The following is a 15,767-nucleotide window of genomic DNA, read 5'->3' as shown; positions in this document are numbered from 1 at the left end:
GAGAGTAGCTCTGTTTATTGGAAGCCAATAAGAAATTGTCTGTTACCCTCTTAACAAGATGACAATATACACGTCTGTGTTCTACAGATGAAGAAATATATTCTAATCGATTGATAATCCCTCTCCATATTTTTGTGTCAAATCCCCATATATTTTGACGTAAGAATTCTAGCAAAGATTCTGCTGTTGTTGTTGTTCAGTTATATCCGACTTTTTATGACCCCCTTTGGGATATTCTTGGCAAAAATATTAGAGTAGTTTGCCATTTCCTTCTGCAACTCACTTTTTACAGATGAGGAAACTGAGACAAACAGTTGTTACTTGCCCAAGATCACACAGCTAGTAAGTGTCTGAGGTCAGATTTGAACTCAGGTCTTACTGACTTCAGGCCCAGTACTCTTATCTGTTGTGCCACCTAGATAGGCAGAGATTCTACCTATATTTAATGCCAAGTTTTTTTTTTCCTATTTGACAAATTTCATTTATTTTCAAGCTATGTTTGTCTATGAATTTTTTAATTTCATATCACAATTTTCTATTTTTTTTAAAATATCTAGCCCTTAACTGGATATTAATATTCCCACTACTCACAGTTATGAAAGGTGTTTCAAAATCCTCCTTTAAGTTTTGTGTTATGTTAGCTTTTATATTTATGTCAGGTATTCATTCAGAATATGCTGTGGTATAGGGTACAAAATGCTGATTTAAATCTAATTCCTACCAAACTTTTTTCTAGTTTTCCTATACCTTTTGTTCAAAAGTATTTCACTTACTAGTTTGTTTTCTTGGGTCTTTTAAATACTAAACTGCTGTATTTAATTTATTTTTGTTAATGCTTACTTGATTTATTCTGATTTATTTTTCCATTTAAAAAAAATATAACTAAATTTTTTATCATTATTGTTTTGCAATGCAGTTGAGGTCTGAGTAATTTTCTGATGAGTGTTATTTTCTGCATTATGATACATAGCCTTTTATTTCTGTGTGTGTGTGTGTGTGTGTGTGTTCTGGTAGACCTACTACTTTTAAGTTAGCCCTTCACTTCTTATCCTCAAGATTGTTTAATCCGACTTGTATAAATCTAACAGTGCTCTTGCTGTTTTACTCATTTTTGATAAATTTTCTTCTACATCTATATTTTTGAGTTTCATATCAGCCTCTTTTTTTCCCCCAGAGCATCGATTACCTGGGAGAGTTTCTCCATTATGTGTTTTAAATGCCTACTTTCTCATTTGCCTTATTAACTTCTTCTTTGGTAGCCCCAGTTTTCTCCCCAAATCCATCTTATTTTCATCCTTGCCTCCCTTGATTATTTTTATTTCTCTTTCAACCAGTGCCAAACTATCTTGCTATAATTGCTTCCTTCTCTCCAACCCCCACAAATGTACCCATAGAATTTGTGTTTTGATTTCTTTTTTATTGGAAAGTCTATTTCCCATTACAGGATACTATTTCTTCATTGTGTTGTGACTTTGCTGGCCTTTCTACTCATGTTCTCTTTTACAGGAGTCTAACTGCTGTTTTTTGTTTGTTTGTTTTTCATAACTGGAAGATTGTCTCATTTCCAAGCTTTCTCTCTCAGTCTTCTTGCTGTCCTTCCTTCCTCTTCTATTATTATTGTATCAGAGTTAGCTCTTTTTGTCCTGGCCCATTTTCCCCCACCTCCAACCTCTGCCTTCAGTGTAGACAACTTAAGTTGGATGATTCCAGAGCCCTCCTTGGGTTGAGAGTTGAGGGAAAATTTTTACTTTTTTGCCATGGAAAACTTCACTAGTATAGTGGGATGGTAAGGATGACTGTAGCTAGATTTATATTCTCTTGCCTTCCCTTGGTAGAGAAGATTGTATCTGTACTATTGGTGCCCCTTCCCCTTCCTCTTGGACCTTCCCCATAGTTGTTCACCGTACATGATCACTGGACTACATGAGTGCTCTAAGCTCTCCCCTCTCTTCCTCTGCCTACTTTAAAAGAGTAGATGTAAGGGTTCAGTTTGGGTCACTGCTAAGGGAATGTCATTAGAATCTACTTGAGTCAGAGTCCCAAATAGTGGCCTAGACAGTAAGTCACATAGGATGTGGACCAGGGCAGTGAGTTTGTTACTCAGCCTCCCATCTATCATTTCAGAAGGTCTCTTGTGTGGGAATATTTTTCATCTTACTACAGTTAACATCTGACATGTTGCTTATTGATTCAAGGTGGTGTGGAGTCTGAGAAAGAGGTTGAGAACTCCTTACTTTGCCATCTTTTATTACATATGCAGTATACCTTAGTTTTTAAGTACAAAGGAAGAACAGTCCATCTGTAATTTCATCAATTTGAATATTCTCTCTATGGATGGAGATCACTACTATCCATACCTTCTCCTGTGTGACTCTTGCCTATGATCTTCCATAGGTCCTCTACAAATGACCTATCCAGTATGTTGGAGAAATTGTTTAAGGTCTTTTTATATTTTGGTCTTATCAGGACAACACTCAGGTCATCCATCTGTTAATCCTTACTCTTGCTTCCTGATTATACCCACCTACTTTTCCAATCATGCATTTCCTGAATGATATCCCTGGCTTCATATCTTTGGTATAAGTCATCATCAGAAATAGGCTTCAACCTTACATTGCTATGTAAACTTTCTAATTCAGAGATCTGACCAAGGCACTAACCTACTTAGAAACCTCCAGGGGATCCCTGCAACTTACAGAATAAAGGACAAACTTACGTGTCTGACTTTCAAGATCTTCCACAATCTGTTTTTAACCTACCCTTCTTTCAATATTTGATATTATATCCTTTTACAGGTCAGATAGATGGCACAGTGGATAGAGTGGTGGTCCTGAAGTTAGAAAGACTCATCTTCCTGAATTCAAATGTGGCCTCAGCTGTGTGACTCTGGACAAGTCCCTTAACCCTGTTTGCCTCAGTTTCCTCATTTGTAAAATGAACTAGAGAAGAAAATGGAAAACCACTCCAGTATCTTTGCCAAGAAAACCCCAAATGGGGTCACAAAAAGTCAGATACGACTGAAACAACAGCTAACCTTTTTACGCGTGCTGTGTTCCAAACAAATCACTTTAAGGCATTCTTTACTTTCGTTCTACTGTTCTACAGTTCTTATGCCTGGAATGTTTCTGTTTGTCCACATATTTGAAATCATTCTGTTCTTTAGTGTCCAGTTCAGTTGCCACCTCCTTCACAAAACTGTCCCTGAGCCTCCCACCTGAAAGTGACACCTTTCTCATCAGAGTTCTCATTGTATTTTGTTTATATCTCTCCTTTCTACTTATTACTTTCCAGCTTGTATCTTACTTGGATAAATGTATTACCCCCCCCCCCATTTGTATTGTGCATTTCTTTAGAGCAAAGACTGTTTTTGGATCTTCATATTAATAATACCTTGCACATGGTAGGTATTGTATGTGTGTTTAATATATATGTATTTAAAATTAGTTTTTGAGTTGAGAGAATAAACATTACATTGTGTAATCTTTGTGTTAGGAGAAGTGTTAATTCAGCAGAAAGGATGCTTAATGAACGTGTACTGACTTCCTGTGCTTTGAACATAGATAACTAGGAAACATCTGAGTTGAATTGATTTGAACTGAATTGAAGAATATTCTAGAGTGTCTTGTGATCCATGACTTGACTTGATTATCTTGGTATTTTACTTACCGCTTCTGAGAAGGAAAGCTTCCCTATGGTATCTGTCATTATTTGTTTTGGATTATTTCTGGGTAGTTTACTGGCAACTTCTTGTAGCAGGAGTGAATCTAGAGGTACTGCCTTTATAAAAACATATATTCCCTAGGATTTTTAGAAGGTAAATAGATCCTGGGGGAAGTTATATGATGCCGTGGTTAGAGTACTCAATCTGAAGGCAGGAAGACTCGTCTTCCTGAGTTCAAATCTGACCTCAGGCATTTATTTACTAGCTGTATGACCTGGGCAAGTCACTTCATGCTGTTTGGCTCAGTTTCCTCATCTGTGAAATGAGCTGGAGAAGGAAATGGCAAACCACTTTGGTGTCTTTGCCAGGAAAAGCCCAAATGAGGTCATAAAGTGTTGGACATGCCTGAAAAGACTAAACAACAAGTATATCCTAAATCCATGTTAGCTCCCTTAATCTATGAAGAGATCTTGATTCCTGATCCCACACTACTGATACTTGTACTCATTTTGGGAATATAGGTGTGGATATTCTACTATTTGCCTCTCTATGCTTTCGGTGATTATTCTAGCAACCACAAAGTCCCTACATGAGAAATTTTCTGAATGTGCCAAAGTTGGAGCTAGGATTCACTCTATAGTTCTTCTTGTCCTTTTCCTTATACTCCATTTGCTCAGAGATATACATGCAGAAGAGAAGATTCCCATAATTGTTATCCACAGTTTGGACAGTTTGGACCAAAATATTTCTATTTGTTCATGAAATGAATTTGTGGTGTCTTTGCATGGAGCTTTGCACAAAATAGCTTCTTAGTGTCCATTGTTTTGAATTGAACTGAAAATGCATTGAATAAATCTTCAAGCAAACTGTAATCATTATAAAACACTTTTATGATATGCCAAACTCTTCTTTGAATTCTTTTGTATTGTTGAACAGTGGTACTAGCGTGCATATTTAATTTTATGTGCCTTTTTCTACCTTTTCTTTTAGGTTTTCCTTAAGAGTGATCGGGTAGCCAGAATGGTTCACAGTGGAGGGTGTTCTGCTAATGACTTCAGAGATGTATTCAAGAAAAACATTGAGAAGAGGGTACGGAGTTTGCCAGAAATTGATGGTTTGAGCAAAGAGACAGTGCTGAGTTCATGGATAGCCAAATATGATGCTATCTATAAAGGTGAAGAGGACCTGTGCAAACAGCCAAATCGAATGGCACTCAGTGCTGTGTCAGAACTTATATTGAGCAAGGAACAACTTTATGAAATGTTTCAACAAATCCTGGGTATAAAAAAATTGGAACATCAGCTGCTTTATAATGCATGTCAGGTAAGGTTGTTGTTCTGTGTTCAATGCTTGCTTCTATACAGATAAAAAAATGAACTGAAAATGGTTACTCGGTTCTTTAAATTAGTGATGTGTTCTATATTGAACCAGATATACAACATTTTAGGAAGATCATTTGTTGGAAAAAATGGATTAAACTTGAAGTGGCACTTGACCACTTTAATCTTTAAATCCTCTGTGTTCAGAAAATTTATTTCATTTGCCATATACTCTACATAATTTGATTAGGTTTTTAAAGATGTCCAAGTATTTAATCTAAGTGGCTAGAAATCCAGTGCTTCAAAAGTTATTACTTTCATGTTCTACAAAAATTAAATTGGTTTAAAAACATCTATTTTATTCCTATGTTGTTTAGAGTTTATACTACTTATTGATTGCTCACTTATGTTTAATTTTGTCTCTGAATCATTTCCTTGAATATGCTGCTTCAGTAGCATTTATGTAATACTGATCCCAGGGTGAGGTATCATAACCCAGTTTAAAATCTGTAATTTTGCATTAATTTGACCACTGTATTGGGGTTAGCTAGTCTTGGAGTTGACATGGCAGTGGTGGGGGATTATTGCAGAAGTGAGATTTTGCATTTAACTTTATTTAACTGGATTAGTTTTAAGGTTCAATGATACAATCACGTGTTTAGGAGCAAAATTTTATAGTACCTTTCATTCAGAAAGAAATGACTCTATTATTAAAACTTTTTAGAAGATGGGTAAAAATCCACAGAATCCAAGAAAGTGAAACAATATAAATTCTCTGAGTTGAAAGTTTTTTTTCTTCCCTTTGATATTTAAAAGCAGTCTTCATCTTGTAGAAAAACTTTTCAGTACTCATACTTTGATATCTAATATTTTCTAACTCTGAGTTGGTCTTTATATACCACTCAGTAAATGGTTTTCAGTTTTGATCCTAAGGAAAACAAAAACAGAAATTTCTCTCTTTAATTTTTTAAAATGTTTAATTTTTTTTCAAAACTTAATTTCTGACTTTCCCATGGCTATTATTTTACCCTGGTATGTTACTTTGTTTTTAGCAGTAAAAATCATCAGGCATTGCCACATAGCATAGCCCTGAAAATATAGATATTATGAAGCCATTTCCTCAAATAGATAGAATAGGAATATGTATTTAAAACACATTTTGTAGACAAGGGATATGAATTTGCTATTTTAGAATTAGGATGACCTCAGTTAACGTTTCTGTAAAATGAAGTGGTTGGGTGGAGCAGTGGATAGAGCACTGGCCCTGGAGTCAGGAGGACCTGAGTTCAAATCCGGTCTCAGATCAGACACTTGACACTTACTAGCTGGGTGACCCTAGGCTTAAACCCATTACCCCCATAACCTTCCCTTAACCCCATTGCCCAGCAAAGAAAGAAAAGAAAAGAAAAGAAAAGGAAAGAAAGAAAAAAAAAGAAAGAAAATGAACTATGATTCCAGGACCAGAAGGAGCAATGACAGGAGACCTGAGTAATGGAATGAGAAACAAGGGAAATGGTCCTTGTCCTCTGCTATTATCATGAGTTGTTTGGGAAATGTTGATGAAAGATAGTAAGCTGCTTAGCATCCACAAATGTCTTTCCAGTTTTGGAGAATACAGTCTCTCAGAGTAGTACCATAAGGCTGGATGTCTGTGTATTGAATATCAGAGAAGTCTCGCCTTTGAGGAGAGACCAAACCAAAGGGTGGTATTATCATTCTGGGGCCTGCATGTCTCCCTCTGAAAAGTAGGACTGAGCTCAGAATTTCAGGGAGTTTGCCCTATTAGTAATTCTAAGTTTGATTTTGCATCTAAGGGGATTCCAAACAATAGGATGGTGCTTTTAGTTTGTAGGGCGTTAGACCTGGAGAAAATTAAAGGCTTGCCAGAGAGGAAGAGGAATTGAATTATTGCTGTTATGGATCAGTGTGAGTTATTTACTTGATATCTGAATTTATTTATGGACTTTTGCTTATGAGTCTTTAAAATTTATATATATACATATATATGTATACATACATACATATATTTGTGTATACACACACATTTGGTATGTAATGATTCTCCTAAAATTGATACATGCTTTTGTTACCTTCAACCAGATATATTCTGAAATCACAGCTATTAATGAATGGGGTCATAAGAAGCCAATAAGAGCAAGTTGGGAGGGATTTCTCTCAGGATTGGACTTGGTCCTTTTGAATATAGTCCCTGAGCCACAGAATACCTCAAAATATGAGGATTCAGTGATGACAATGATGGATTTTTGTAGGAAGAAAATACTGAAATAAGATCTGTCTTTGTTTCTGGCAGAAATCCAGATCCCAAAAAGACTAAAGGTCTGGGTTTCTTGAAGATAAGTTTTATTTCAGTATTTCTGAACTAAAAAAAAAAAGCACAGTATTGCCAATGAGTTTCTTGCATTCTACCCAAAAAAAGTACTTTAAAAAAATATAGTCAAAGGTATAGAATATAACATTTACTTATGAAAAGGAAGGGGGACTCAACCTCAAGGACCATTAACCTCAAGAAAAAAAAGATAAGTAGAAGTGCTAGGTAAAATTGACAAGAACCAATAAAAAGAATGGAGTTTTAACAGAATTGAGGATGTCAAGTATGAGTAAGACTTAACTTTATTTATGTTGCAGTAGATAACAGAGTTAGGTTTTTATGTTTTTGTTTTTCTATAAGACTTATGATAATTCTATAATTTCATTCCTTATGCCTATATGTTCTTACTATTGCTTGCAGTAACCTCATTGCTTGCTTATAAAAGGGCCATAGGGGTAGTAGCCATAATTGTGTTCTTGTTACATGATCAGCCAAAAAGAAAATAAACCCTACTGAAAAATAATTGTTGAATAAGATAAACTGTGTCAATAAGATAAATTGATGAATAAAATAAACTAAGAATGCAGGTCTAGAGTCTGTGGGAAGAAAAAAAAAAAGGTGTGTTAAACAGGGTATAGTCTGGGAAGAGAAAGTTTCCATGAGAATAGACTAGGTAGGAGGACTGTGCCCTGACACCATATATGGAGAATTAGCATACAGAATCCGTTATCAGGAAGATGTCTAGTTCTGGTTTGGCAACTCAAATTAATGCTATCCTTAAACAGATTTTTTCAAACAAAATATAAACCCTGACTGTTTTCAAATAAAAAGAGATTTTTATGTACCCTGATTATGTCAGATATGTGTGTTTGAAAATTCACATTTTATTCCCTAATTTTTATCATAGACCACTGTATGGTACATAGGAATAGACTATATTATTTTTTTTTACTTATGGAAAATCTGAGATGTAGATATTAAGAGAATTCTTTCTTGGTCACAGAAATCATATACTCAAACAATCAAGTATTTATCATGCACTTAGTATGTGCCAGACAATAGTTTAGAAATACAAGGAAAAAGTTTCTGCCTTCAAGGAGCTTATATTTTAAGGGGGAGACAACATATATGTTATGTAGACATTTACAAAAGATACGTACAAAGCTGTTACCAGTTTATACATTTTATAGGGTAAGGCCCTAGCAGTGGGGGACTGGGAAAGGCAGCAGTACCTGAGATGAGGAGAAGATTGGGAAAGGTGTCCTGCAGAAGGTAATTCTTGACCTGAGCCTAAAAGAAAACCTTAAGTCAGGAGAGCATTCAAGACATTGGGGGAAAAAAAAAAGTGAAAAAACAGACAGTAGAGGAACAGCAGCCAATATGGCAATACCAGAGAATGCTAAGGGGGGATTAATGTGTAAGAAGCCTGGAAAGATAAGAGAGGCCAGTTTGTACAGAGCTTTGGATACCAAAGAGCAGAGTGTTTATTTTATTCTAATTTGAATAGGGAGATACTGACATTTATTGGGATGGGATAGGAGATGAAGTGGTAAAGCTGTATGTTAGGAAAACCACTTTGCCAAGATTTGAGTGAAGAGAGAACTCAGGCAAGTTGACTTATCGAGAGGCTGTTGCCATCTTTCAGGGGAAAGATGATGAGAGCCTGAACTAGTATTATGTATGTATAAGTGGAGATAAGGGGATATATGGGGGAGGTGTGAATATGGAAATGACAAAATCAGGCAACTGATTCTATAATTGGAGTGAGTGAGAGTGATAATGAATTTATGAGAATTGATAAAATTACTAAGTAAAAGAGTGGAGAGAGAATCTTGGGGTGTATCCATAGTTAGAGTAATGGAGACTAGAGGAGGAATAATCAGAATCAAGAGAGAGCCCTGTTATAAAAACTCGAGAAGATAAAGAATCCATGAAAAGGAGATGATCGGCAGTGTTAGGTGCTACAGAGAGGTCAAGAGGAATGAGGATTAAGAAAAGGCTATTAAATATGTCAAGTAAGAGATGGTTGGTACCTTTGGAGAGAGCAGCTTCAGTTTAATAAAGAAGTTGGAACCCAAACTGCAGATGTTTTAGAAGACAATGAAAGGAAAGTGTAAACGACTTGCTTTAAGGAGGTCAGGTGAGAAAGGAAAAGAAAGAAATGGGACAAAAGCATGCACAGATGGTAGTATCTCATCATGACTTTTTAAGACTGAATGAAACTTGGAGGTTTCCATGTTTGTATACAGCAGTAAAGGAACCAGCGGAATGGGTGCCGGGGTGGGAAGGAGAGCAGTCTTTTGTACAATATGGGACAGGATGGAATGATGTGGATAAAAAGTGTTGATCACAGCATTGAGAAGGGTTTGTTCTTAGAGACTCAGACTGGAATGTAGGAGGAGAGAGTGGAGGGAAGAGCATGAGAAAAGAAGGGTTAGATGAGGGTGCTGTCACTGAATGGGCTTAATTTCTTTCTTTTTTCTTTTTCTTTTCTTCTTTGTTGGTGATATATAAGGCAATGTCCTTAGCTGAGGGAGTTAAGGGAAATGGTTCTGTGGAAGCCTTGAGGAGAGGTTTGGGCAGCTAGTGTAGGGAATAGGACAGAGAATCACTTATAGAGGAGTAGGAGTGCCTTGTTACAGTGAGTGGTAAGACATGAAGAGCAGTAAGATAAGGTAGTAAAAGTAGGAATGTATGACCAGAGTAGGGGTAATGGTCTAGGAAAATACTGAAGAGTACAAGGATTGGATGCCAAGGTGAGGACAAGTAGATTTAGGAGTAGTTAGGCTTGTGGAGAGGTGAATTTATAGAAGATTATTATTGGATGATGGAATTGTCAAGTTCTTGAATGTCATCTGTTAGTGATAGCAAGATCACTACTCAGTTTAGTGAAGAGAATTGATAGAGTGCATCATTGGAATTGAGTAGTTTGAGGGACTGAGAAGTTATATTATTTCTGGAAACAATAGTGTGCATATTGAGGCCCCCTGCTATGAAAGCAGGAGTTGAGGTAAACAGGGAAATTTTGAATCACATACTGAAGGAAGGAGGGAGAATATCCTGGTGAATCTCAAAGAAAAAAAATCATAACAGTAGAGAGAATTAATTTTTTGTTAAGATATAGTCAATCAGTTTATAGCTTTGGCTTAATCCTATAGTATATTGAGAAGGAAAAAAATCTCATCGACCAGACCGGTATTAATTCCTAAAAGAATTTTGAAGACAGACTGACACACCTATATTATATGGTAATAAATATCAACAGTGATCATTATATTTCTATTTTAAAAGGTTCTAGTAAAAACTTTTAAGGCTTCCAAAGTTATAAAAATAGGTCATATGACTTTCCAATGATAACCATGCATTTTTAACAGTGAAGAATGAATACATTTTGCTCTTTAAAAATCCTTGAGATTTGCAGCTAGCTAATTTTCCTTTAGTTAAGTTAAATGATTGTAGATGCTTTCCAGGATCCTTGAAGTTCTTTCATTAATGTTATTGTAGTTTAAAATGGAAATATTTGACTTTTAAAGCTTTATTCAGTTTTTTCTTGTTGAAAGTCTTAATTATATGTTCATAGTTCAGTTTAGATTGCATAGTAACTGTTCACATATAATGAGAAAATCACGGACTGAAAGTGTTATATTTAGAAGGAGGTGAGTGTTTTCAAATTCGTGATTCATTATTTACTGATAAATGTTTTGAATTTATTTTTCCATTTGAATTCAGGAGCATTCATATGTTTTATATATAAACTGATAGTCATAAGACCATCTGTATATCAAAACAAAACTCATACACTTGTTAGAACATCAACTGATGATTGAACTGTTGGTACTCCTAAAACCCTTCTTGGATTCTTAGGATTGAGAAGGGTATTAACTGGAAATGTCAAAATATCTGTTGGATGACTGTTGACCCATCTCCTGGAAGAACTAAACCACTTCCGCATTCTCATTCTTGCTATAAATGAAACTTGAAGATACATAGTCTCATGGTTGAAAGTGATCTGTTCCTGAATAAGAAAACTCTACTCTAAGTAGACTCAGTGAAGTCTAGTCTTTGCTTCAAGACCTCTAGAAAGGAGAAGCCCACTACCTCCTAAGGCAGGAAGTTCCACCTTTGGATACCTTTAGTTGTTAGGCAGTTAGTCAATAAGCATTTATTAATTGCCTACAATATGCCAGACACTGTGCTGAGAGATGTAGGATACAAATAGTGGCAAAAGACTAACCTTGCTCTGAAGGTAATCGTCGTCTTTATATCAAGCTGAAATCTTCCTCTTTGCAACTTGAGATGATATGTTGGAGCTAGATGGAATCTCAGAAGTCCTGTAGTACCACAACAACAACAACAAAATGATCCTTCATTGGGCAACTTTCCTTTTAATGAGCTTCTTCAGATTAGCCCTGTTTCTCTTCAGTCTATCCCTATGCATGTATATGAGTGGAGGCTATCTAGTTTGGTTGACTCAGGCAGAACCTAGGGTTACCTCCTCGTCACAATGAAGGGTCAGAGTAGAGAACTTGCTGAAGATCTTTGGACAAATCAGTTGTTTGTGTTTTCATTCTCCCTTCCACAACACTGACTTTTTCACATGGGGGACTTACCAATACACAAAATTCTCAAGTTCTTTGATGAAAATTTCCTTACATGGACAAAGAACTTTAAACAAAAGAAAACAAAACAATATTCTAGGAGCCTGTGATTACAAAACAGGACCAAAATTTCTCTATAAAATTTTTATATTTCCAATGTAAGAGTAAGTTTTTTTTTTTTTACTTACAAGTGCTCTGTATGTAAATTCCAGACAATCTATGGACAAACACATTCTTTAGTGAGAGGGAAAAATTACTGAAGTTTGCAGATCTGATGGTGTTACCTGCCTATTAAAAAAGAATCTTCACTGGGACTTTTGCCTGTAGGATAAAATGCAAAATCCTCAAATTGGCATTTAAAATCTCCCATAATATGGCTTCCACCTACATTTCCAAATGTTAAGATGGGATTCCATGGAGTGAATCAAATCGCCAATCATCAGGACCCCCCCCCCATATGAAGTAAGCATCCAAATACAAAGACCAGATGCTTTAACTAGGCAGAAATCTTTAGTGAATTAATCAGAACTAATTGTGAATAAAACCAAGGCACCTCCTTGAATCAAGCAAAGACATTTCACCTAGGTGCAACAAGAAGTCTGTTCCAACTGAGAGAAAATGGGTTCAGAACATGGGGGATTAGAACCAGTGCAGAGGAGAGAGAACATTCCAGCACTGATTTTGAGAGAGAAGGAGAAGGAAAGTTACGAAGCACATGGACCCAGCTCCTCTAATCTTACAGGTTCACATCTAGTTCTAATCGACTGATTCAATCAAGAATGTTTCTTTATCTAAAGTATCTGAGCCTAGTCTCTTGACACTTACTTTAATGGGTGTGATATGGTTGACATTTTCAATCCAGCCCCACATTTATATAATATTATCTCATATTATTTCCCCTTAAACACTTTCTATTCTGAACTGACTTTGTACTCATGACATTTTGTCATATATTTGAAATCCCAGGGTCACCTCTAGTTGATGATACGGTATAAGAATACTACTTTAGTGGAATGCGAATGTGTGTGTGTATGTGTGTGTGTTGTCCCCCTGCATTGGAGTTTTTTCATCTGGGTATTTCCAGTGTCAAAGAAAACACAGGTTTAATCCATAGTGATATATGTATATACACATGCATGTTTGTATAAGCATATATCCTCATATATGTATACACTAATGTATGCCTATTCACATCTAAATATATACATATGTATATACACGTATAGCCATTTGAATATGCACATATACTACACTGATATATATATACACATACATATATATATACATAAACATGTGTCAATTTACTTACAAGCAATCCCTGTAATATTTTTTAAATTCTATGCAATTTTTGTGCACGTCTTCCCCTGAATCCTTTGTAGACAATCCACCTGATATGCTGAAAAACCTTTCCCTTTTTTGTTTGTTTAGCACAGTGCTTAGCACAGAGGCTGACATGTAGTAAATACTTCAGAAATGTTTGCAGATTGATTGATTTAATATATAGTGGATACCAGTACAGTACTCTCTCTCCATACACACACACACACAGAGAACATGTAAACACATGTCACTATATATTTGTAGCCTTAGAAGGGAACACTCTGAGAGATTAAAAAAGAAAAGAATCCATCTTTGAAAATGACTGTTTAGCTATATCCGCTTCCTTTTTCTTGCTCTCATTTTTTGACAGTCTCCAATGTTTACTAGCTTAGCTATCAGTTTCTTTTTTCTATTTTAATAGTGTCCAACCATCTTTCAGTACATTTAGGAGGAAAAGCAAAATGATCTCAAATGGTTCACTTCTTTTTTTCAAATGGTTCACTTTTAATCTGCTGTTTCAGCAGAATGGTACCAGGCATGATCTTTTAGTTCTGGGTTTTGTTTTGTTTGACTCTGACATTGGAAAAATTCCTGAAAAATGTATTTTGGGATCCTCTTTTATTATTGTTTTAATCTTTTTATTATTAATGAATAGCTCATAGTTATCATGTTGCCATGAACATCTGCCTGTATGCTCTTTCCCCATCCTGCATCCCAGCTTAGCTCTAGCATCTAATAAAAATGAAGCAGACCTATGTAACTTGCTACCCATTTAAACTGTCTGCTTTTTTCTTACAACAGATTTTATATTTACCTGGCAAAAAAAATTGCCCTCAGAATATGCCCTATTCCTAAAGCTGGAAATGTGCCTTTAATGCATATATGTGAGATTGTTGTTCAGTAATTCAGTCGTGTCCAACTCTTTGTGACCTCATGGGTAATGGTACTGCAATACACAGGCCATGGGATTTTCTGGCAAAGATACCGGAGTGGTTTGCCATTTCCTTATCCAGTGGATTAAGGCAAACAAAGGTCAAGTGACTTGCCCAGGGTCACAGCTGCTAATAAGTGTCTGAGGCTGGATTTGAACTCCGGTCTTCCTCCTCTAGGCCCAGCATTCTATCAACTGAACCACCTGCCTACCTCCAATAGAAACAGTCAAACATAGTATCAAAGAATATAATGTGCTTTTAAAGCCCATCATTGGTATCATAATATAAGAAAATTAGAATTTTAAAAGAGACTTTTGAGGTCACCTAGTACAACTCTCATTTTGCAGAAAAGGAAACTGAGGTATAGAAGCTAATTCTCTTCATCCTAAACTGAAATTTACTATATTCCAGGCATAAATGTAACAAGGGCAACAAAAGATTTTAATATCAGCAAAATCCAAGTTTCCTGTTATACAAGAGTTGCAATCCTATATGTTTATGATAGAAAACGTAGGAAGGGCCTTTGATGTTACGGTTAGGGTTCAGGAAATGGATTTTCTTTTGAGGAAGCTCCTTTAGGGATATTAATTGATATTCAGATCTTCAAAGGAAGAGAGCTTTTATTTCTAGTTTGGCCAGTCATCTTCTGGGATTTGAGAGTTCCCAGAATGTTTTACCTGGTACTAGGTCCTATCGGGTCTGTAAAACTTAATTATTCTATGTAGTCTCTACCACCTTAGTCTGAACAATTGGACATTTCTAAGCATAGTCTCTTAGTCCTAGAGTGATATACTTCACCCCTCTTGGTGGTAACCTTAGAGGAGCTAAGAGTATAGCAGTAGAAAAGACAGAGACTAATTTCTTTATCTAAATTGCTTTTCTCCTAAGTGAATTTTGAATCACACTGTCTCCTGCCATTTTGTCATGGTCAGGCAAGTGTGCAGAGTTTAGAGGACTGATATACATGTCAGATATGGATTGGTGAAGCATATATCAACCTCTGTTTTGACAGATACGATCCAATCTGTGATAGCCTCATGGGCTTAACTCATCTCTTATTCTCTCAGGTGTCACTCAGCACAGAATGTTTTCATGATCCTAAATTCCTTAAATTTTAGTATTTGTTTCAGTTATTTATTAAGCATTTAGAATCAACTTTTATCTATGACAGAAATATACTTCTAATTGATTCTTTTAAAATTAAGCTAATTAATTTTGAGCCCGAGTTGAAATGAAGAAATCAAAAGAAAATAGATTTCTTAGTAAACAAATTTGCAAGATTAGAGGTATCATTTTTTACTTATATGTAACTGGATATTTTATGTGTGTTTGTGTACCTTTCTATTTGTACATGTATACTTACTTCTATTCCAAAGTGTTTGATTTTAAGTTAAACTTTTTTAGTATTTGCCTTTGAACATTTTGATCCATTATTTAATATAGTTCAGTTCAGTTCACATAGGGTAATCTTGTATTTAATTAACTCATTCATCTTTTTCCTACTTTAAAGTATTCAAAGGAAAGCATGGCCTGGGGAATGATTTCATTAAGACTTTTAAAACCCTGCTGGCAGAATTCATGTGCTATTTCCTATGTGTGATACATAAC

The 15,767-nt window shown here is 35.7% G+C and overlaps 1 protein-coding gene across 6 annotated transcripts in view; it reads left to right on the top strand.

The window, feature by feature from the left end:
• CADPS2 (calcium dependent secretion activator 2) overlaps nucleotides 1–15,767 on the top strand; it is a 700,135-nt gene that overhangs the window by 228,894 nt on the left and 455,474 nt on the right. For all 6 annotated transcript variants that reach the window (XM_027855139.1, XM_027855140.1, XM_027855138.1 and 3 more), the window contains one exon: nucleotides 4,652–4,984. In XM_027855139.1, the coding sequence (XP_027710940.1) occupies nucleotides 4,652–4,984 (333 nt within the window). The remainder of the gene's footprint in view (nucleotides 1–4,651; nucleotides 4,985–15,767) is intronic.

The sequence above is a fragment of the Vombatus ursinus genome, unplaced genomic scaffold (genome assembly GCF_900497805.2).
Source record: "Vombatus ursinus unplaced genomic scaffold, bare-nosed wombat genome assembly UNPS02010788.1, whole genome shotgun sequence".
Taxonomy (NCBI): Eukaryota; Metazoa; Chordata; class Mammalia; order Diprotodontia; family Vombatidae; genus Vombatus; species Vombatus ursinus.
Note: the sequence above shows the minus strand (reverse complement) of the source record. Positions and strands in the feature narration are given on the sequence as shown.